This window comes from Crassostrea angulata, chromosome 8, assembly GCF_025612915.1.
Source record: "Crassostrea angulata isolate pt1a10 chromosome 8, ASM2561291v2, whole genome shotgun sequence".
Taxonomy (NCBI): Eukaryota; Metazoa; Mollusca; class Bivalvia; order Ostreida; family Ostreidae; genus Magallana; species Magallana angulata.
The window spans coordinates 15,568,701-15,576,211 of NC_069118.1; the positions used below are offsets into that span (position 1 = coordinate 15,568,701).

General features: G+C 31.1%; 1 protein-coding gene across 1 annotated transcript; it reads right to left on the reverse strand.

Annotated features, from left to right (window-relative positions):
* Positions 1 to 4,642: 4,642 nt before the first annotated feature.
* On the reverse strand, positions 4,643 to 7,307 carry LOC128160708 (uncharacterized). The gene is made up of 3 exons (XM_052824062.1): positions 7,268 to 7,307; positions 6,721 to 7,089; positions 4,643 to 4,800 (listed from the first exon to the last, which is right to left on the reverse strand). The coding sequence occupies exons 1-3, from the start codon at positions 7,305 to 7,307 to the stop codon at positions 4,643 to 4,645; spliced, it is 567 nt and encodes a 188-aa protein (XP_052680022.1).
* Positions 7,308 to 7,511: the final 204 nt, after the last annotated feature.

Sequence of the window (7,511 nt, forward strand, 5' to 3'; positions counted from 1 at the left end):
ATAGTTTGAGGCTTTTAACAGCCAAAAATTGTCTACATAGTTTCCTAGAGTATTTTTAGTACTTAAGGTAGGTCCCTACTCAATTGAAGTCATCAGTGATAGTTCAGTATACTGTTAATTAAAACATTAATTTATTCTGTTACCGGAAAATTACAGAATTATAATATAGACCATGAGTTAATAATATTGCATCAGTAGAATATCATTATGTAATTCTCAACGAGTTTAGAAGTACTATTGGTACTGTACGCTTCAAAATAATCGTTGTTCGTGCATTCAGTAGTTATAACATGTACTGTTCATACACTTTTAATAGAAATACTAGTTTTGTTAAATGGGTATCTCCTAAAGAAAAAGACTTTTTACTAGTTTTCAAAACATAACAACCAATTGACTTTAAAACGTTGGAAGAAAAATTGATCCGTGACATTTTCCCCCAAGATGAAGTTGTTTGAGCGAAATGGGGGTATACATGTTCCTTTAGATGTACATGTAGAAAGAAAATAAGCATGTTAAACTCTATTTTGTGTAGCTTTCCAAGTGCAACAGATATAAATCTAAAACTCTAAAGAGAAAAATAAGCCAATTAACCATTTTATTACAATAAATTGTCAATATATATCAAGTTCTGTTATAATTTGTATTTTTTTAGATTTGGCATTTTTACCCAACAAACTGAACTGTATGGCTGTATAAGTTAGAACTTAAGGCTATAATAACTTTGTAATATTTTCAGCTAGTCCACTATTTTGTTTATAACAGGTGTTGACTTCCGCCTTTTCATCAACAGAACACGTTTGATTTCATATTCAGATATTTTTGCGTTTTGGAGACATTGTTATCGACACTAATAACCATATATATATTTCTGTGACAACATACATTCGTTTTTGTGGTTTTAATAATGGAATCTACTCACACGTGTTCTAAGAACACACTTGATTATTAAATATTAACAAACCGTTCTTAACAATCTTTGCTGTTACAATCGATGAGAAAGAAATCTAATTTAATGAGTTTTGTAACCAGCACCTAAGATAAGATACCTATTAAAACAAAAGATAACTTAAAATCATTTATGTTTTGTTTCTAGCTCTTACTACATTCATTGGTAAACATATATGTTCTAAAGAAACTAAATCGATTTCAAAACTTAATACCATTTAAAAATATAACCTGTTCTAGACAAACCAAAAACAAAATTTGTGTATTTCAATTTTATATAAAGTCGTGCTTATTAAACTATGGATACAAATACATCTTAAATGTTTCGAAATTAATTGCAGTCTACAAATGCATTTTTTCCTGTATTTATACGACTTTGAAATTTTTTTTAGAAAAGCTCACTTTTTAGTTAGTATATATAAATATAAAAGTGGAACCAATTTCATTTTGATTTTAAATTTTATTTTAACCGGAAATTTACGACACTCGAACACTACACAAAACTTGACTAATGAGGAAAATGATATTTTGTATAAATTGTTATAAATTCATGTTAAGTGGTTATAAATATATTTTTGATTTTAATTTATGAAATATATTCTAATTTTTATATAGGAAGACATAAATGGGATCTCAAGCACAATTATGATGATAAAATGAGGTATATTATGGAATGCTAAGATTCAAGTATAAGTCTCAACATCGAAAATGGTTTAAACATATCGTTAATACTGGTAATAAAGTATTTTTTCTTTCTATTCGTAATAAAATTTGCATCAAATAAAAATATGAGAAAACACGTATCTTTTTGTGGTAACACACACTCCTCAGAACGATTAGATACCTAACGGGTCTTTTCCTATTGTTAGAAAAAAATGTAAATTTAAAAAGACATTATTAGGAAGTCCAAAAATTAACATGTTTGATAGAGAATACAACACTGTTATTTTAAAGTGGGAGGGTATGGCGAATTGCGATTGGGAGGGTATGGCGAATTGCGCATGCAATTATTGATAAGACCACCGCGTCAAAACACCCAGTTTTGTAGGTAATATCGTTTTTGTTTTATTTTAATGTGAAATACTCATTTCAGATGCAAGTTCAGTTTTAATGTTTCCAAACCATGGATGACACTTATGACTCTGCCAGAGTAAACATTATTTGGAGTTTGTCACAAAGAATGTGACCTTGATTAAATGACCAAAGATTGATTTAACTTAGTTTTCTTTATTCTTTTTATCATTTAAAATTTTAAGTGCATTTGTTTTATTGATTGGTCGAAAAAAGAACATTGAAAGTTTAGCCGGATCTGCTTCTTTTTACTGCTCTGATTTAAACGCAAATTATAGAATGCCAATTTACACTATACAAATTAAACACTGTTAACAAAATGATATGATCTGCTTTTTTATTGTCAGCAAATCATAGATATATGTAATTAAAAATGTACCATAAGGCTTGACAGATGAACAGTACACGTTAACTAGATCTCGAAACAAAAAATTTAATATGTTCTCTAGACTTAGTTAGCTATAATCAACATCATAATTGAGGTTGAAAATCCAGGAAACCTAATATTAATTCTTGAATACACTGTCGGGATAGCACTGCTGGTCATATTTTTAACGATGAGAAGGTTTAGTTTAAAGTAAATCCACCCTCCTGTGACGTCATACATTTTACATAAACCATGAATTCATTAAAATTCTTGCAAGTAGATTTGTAATTTCTATGTTATCATAGGTGCACATCAAAAACTCAAATCATTGTTTACTTGGAGATATTTAATAAGCGTTTCCCATCCTTATATTCGACATAATTCAATAATGACAAAGGGAAATAACTCTGTTCTACTTTTCTCTAAGTGATATATCTAAATGCTATAATTTTTCTAATGTAAACAATTTTTTCTTTTTTTTGTAATTAATTTTAGTTTTCTGGCATAGTAAGTAATAAAATTTAAATAGACAAACAAGTATCCATCCACTCATATTTAATTTTTAAACAAAAAAGTGTGATTTTCAGATGATAATTTCAGGCCTTTGTTTTTTATTACCTTACATCTTAAATAGTATGGATACATATATATTTTATTTATTTTTTGATGAAATTCAAGTCCAATCAGTTAAAAAAAAGTTAAGTTTTTAACTTTGAACCCATGATTTTATAGGTACGGAGTTACCTTAACACACTTTAATTAGTCTAAATAATCGGCCATCACAATAAAGCTCTCGCAGTTACAGATTCCTCTCCTTCAGCGTGTTCACATTGTAAGCTGCACATATATAACATTTAGGTACCACACTGGCAATAAAATAACCACACCATTCGCGAAAGTCGCACAGACATACCCTTCTTTGTCGACATATCAACTTTTCTTCGTCCACGACCGTGCGTGTTTCCTTGCATTATGTTTAAGCCAAGTTGCATATTCCACCGGTCAAACTCACTATTACCAATTTTACCGAATCTTGGTGCATAGTGAAGAATAACATAAGCCATAGCATGTATTTCTTCTTTTCAATTTCAGCAGTTTTGACAACTATAGTTTCATTTCATGTTTAATCCATTTGATTCAGCTTGGTACCCTTGCATCCAATAGAGGCGCATCCATGGGAAATGTAGTTGCTGTTATTGTTTTGTATTACTTGCGTTACTATGCGTTAATTAAAAGAAAAATAACGAATTCTACTTCTAAATTACAAACAGACGCCCTAGAACATACGATGATTGCATTGTTGTCATAACAACCAAATGTAACATTTCTATATAAAACAGCTTGGTCTAATAGCATCAAATAATTATCTGTACAAATCAATTATCAATCAAAGTTAAAGACTTTTACCTATTTACACCAGCAATATGAATCTTATCTTTTAAAAGATTATATAAGTAAAAAATAACCACATCATGTAAATGTTTAGAAAGGAAACCTTTTGTTTTCGTCCCCTGATAGCTAGGGTTTATTTACCCCGTATTTTATTAATCTATCGTTTAAAAATATACACATGTTTATTTTGATCTGCCGAAACATTTTTAAATTTTCTTTATATATAGCGAATGTGAAAGCCGCAAAACAATCATACTCGCCTCGCCGCTAGGGGCGAACCTTGATGAGGGGCTAAAAAATACCGCACCCTTAATTCTGACGAATCAGCTTAAAGAATGTTGAATGTCATGGCCAACCAGAACAAACAACAAACAAACAAAAACAAAAAACAAAAATGAAAAAAAAACATACAAAAAGCGGACTACAAACTGACTGAGATTAACAAAAAAAAAACCAAAAAAAAACCATGCCTTGAAATACTCGTATTTTGTAGGGGAAGAGAAGGTATTAATATCTTTTTGTAAAAGTAATACCACCAAACCCGTTGTTAATATCTCCACTAGAATTTGTAAACACCGATAGTGTTAAATAAGGGAATTACTCGGACACTTTTTTCATTGAAAAAATATTCGCAAATGACTAATTGATAAAGTTAAAGATCAATTTGCTACAAACTTTAATAAAAATATAAATTTATTACAAAAGGAACGTAGATTATGTGCTAAAATTTAATTTTGAAAACGATCTTATCCAATGAATCTTCAATTCGTTGCAGACCTATACAAAGGTATTTCACGGATAATAACAAATGCAAAGATACACGAAATAAAGGACCCTATAGGAATCATAACTGCTTTTTATGTTTTTTTAAACCTTTGAAATATTATGATCCGAAGGGCCATCTGTTACATTACTTATGAAAGTCCCTCCTGTTATATTACTTTTAGAAGTTCCTTCTGGTACAAACTGTTCCGTGGAGAAAGCTGTTGTGAAGTCAGGGGTAGCAATCGTTGTTTCACGAAGCCCTAACAACAAACAAAAGAACATTGAGATATTATCCATAATATTATTTTTTTTCATTATTAGTATCAAACATAAAATGATTAATTTGTGCTAGTCAATATATATTTATTTAGATAAGGAGTTTATCAAATAATTTTGCATGCACAGGTGCTTAAGAACAGGACCATCCCTCCTCCTCCTCCTCCATCCCCCACCACCAAGTATCTAGACCCCGGTGACTTAACTCAATATTTTCTTTAAATTATCCTTTTATATAAGACAGATGGGATATTGTTTTTTCAAAATGTTTTAAGTAATTGTGTGCAATTACATTAGATTATAAATATGTCATAAAAGGATAATTTAAAGAAAAAAATAAGTAAAGTCCTAGTGTCTAGATACTTGGGGTGGGGGATGGAGGGGGGGGGGGGTCAGTTATGTCCTCAATGCTCCGGGGTTTGCATGTGGATTTAGAATTTATACTAGTCTTACCAAATCACACATTGTTTGATCACGATATTTCAGTCAGTCCTGAAAACATTATTGTGACAGAATTTCCTTGTTTTGGTAGTCTTACTATAGATATTTAGATATAAGTAAGATATAAGTGGAATAACTTTTTTCGTGCATGGGTGTGTTGAAGCTACAATTGTTACTCTATGGTTATGAAATAGTATACACCTTATTTCTGGATATGAGAACATTAGAAAGTGTATTTTCACCCGAGACAATAACTGTAGTTGCTGTCAAGGGGGGACATTTTAATTGCTATTGTTCGAATAGTCAGAAAAGTGTTTTATAATACTGAAGGAAACTTTTTTTCTCTGCAATGTCATCTTAGCTAGCCCTAGAGTTTTCGATCCACTTTGCTCATCATAAACCCTTGGCGGATTTCATTACGAAAACTCGGTGACAAGCTCCGTTTTATGATCTGGCTGCAGCGAGTATCTGATCCAATCGCAGTGCATATAAATATAAACTTTAAAAGAAAACACATGTGTGATATTTGGTAAAAAAAAATTGGCTCTTTTAACAAGTTGAGACACAAGTTGTCGAGTACACTGCCCCACCAACGATGGTCTAACAAGATTGCCTTAAAAACCTATATATTTTACTGGGAATGTACATAGTTCGACAAACTTGTCAAGGCTCGCGTGATAGCATGGGAAGTAAACATGTAAACATGTAGAAGTTGCCTATCCCGTTAGTATATACGTTCCTGCTTATGGTTATTGATTTTAAAGGTTCAATGAGCTGCGTTCTATTAAATTTCTTTGGTCTGCAATATACCTGGTTTTATGGCATGAAAGCTTTCATGTAAATCGGCGAATTGTTCACTCCCGGTACAGGTCCTTACAAAACACTATGAAAAAAACATCCCATGCTTACCCTAGGTTAAAACTTAATTCGTATTTAATAACATCGATAATTATATGTTCCAACATTCGGTTGTCAACATGTTTTCCAGTTGTATTAATATTCCATGGTGTGTATCTAACTCGTTGTTTAATACGATTAAAATGTAAATATGCAAGGGCCGCAACTCATGTTGCTCGCTTGAGAGCGCCACCACTTCACCGAGTTTTCGTAATGAAATCTGCCAAGGGTTTATGAGGAGCAAAGTCGAAGATGCTGCAATGTAGGATTGTTGCTATTTTAGATAGAGTTATTAGACTTTGAATTTTAACGTATCTACTACAATTCATATAACATCAAAGGTTTTCCGAGACTCAAAGCGAGGGAAATTGAACGCTACTGATGAAAAATGTTGATGACTATTCACTTTTGTAAATAGCATGGGAGTTCGTTCACGGAAAACGTCTTATATATGAAAAAAAGTTGGTTTGCCGTAATTTTACAAAGAAAAAATACAGACAGATGTATAATAAAAATCAATATTTATGCGAAATTTGGATTAAAAACTTTAAATAATTTCTTCGTACCTGTGAAGTTTACAGTCTGAGAAGAACTATTAACCAATCCGTTTTTCAAGTCTAGAGCGTAAACAGAGCACTGATACGACCCCAAGTCCTCTGGATATCTGACCACTGTCTTTGGAATCTTCAAATGTAGATACGATGACGTGTTATTGCTAATTGACGCGTTGATTTTTACCCCCGTTGTATTTTCCAACGCTGTGTCTTCCCATGTGACTCCGTTTTTGTTTATGATCACAATTCTTTTGTTTGTTCTAATCAGTTGAATATTCAAAATGCGTTTAAGGGAGGTGCCATCAACGATACACCTGATGTCTATATCTGATTTATCAGTCTTAACAAGGGGTTCAACCTTTATATATATGGAACCAAAAGCTGCAGAAAAAAGAAATTACGTTTCCTTTTTTTTCTTTGTTTGAAATTAAAAAAAATATTAAGTGTTTTCAATTAATGAGACAAGTTTGTTTGCTTTCGGGTTACTTCGATCAAAATATCATTGTATGTTTGCTTAATTTGTTTGTAGAACACAAATGATAATTAAATATTAACACACCTTCCTTAACAAGCAGTATCCATACATAGAGCGAAATCATTGCTATTACAATCGATGAGAAAGGTCTCTTATTTGATTATTATGGTACTCAGCACCTAAAACATGATTCATATTCAAGCAATAAGTAATACAATATCATTTTCATTGTTTGAAGCAAGATCAACATAAGGCTTACTTCATATATATATATATATATATATATATATATATATATATATATATATATATATATATATATATATAT

Coding starts and splice junctions, on each gene's coding strand:
- LOC128160708 (XM_052824062.1), bottom strand. CDS start 7,307: ATGATTTCGCTCTATGTATGGATACTGCTTGTTAAGGAAG. Junction 7,090..7,267: donor GATACTGCTTGTTAAGGAAG/GTGTGTTAATAT, acceptor TTTTTTCTGCAG/CTTTTGGTTCCATATATATA. Junction 4,801..6,720: donor TCAGACTGTAAACTTCACAG/GTACGAAGAAAT, acceptor GTTTGTTGTTAG/GGCTTCGTGAAACAACGATT.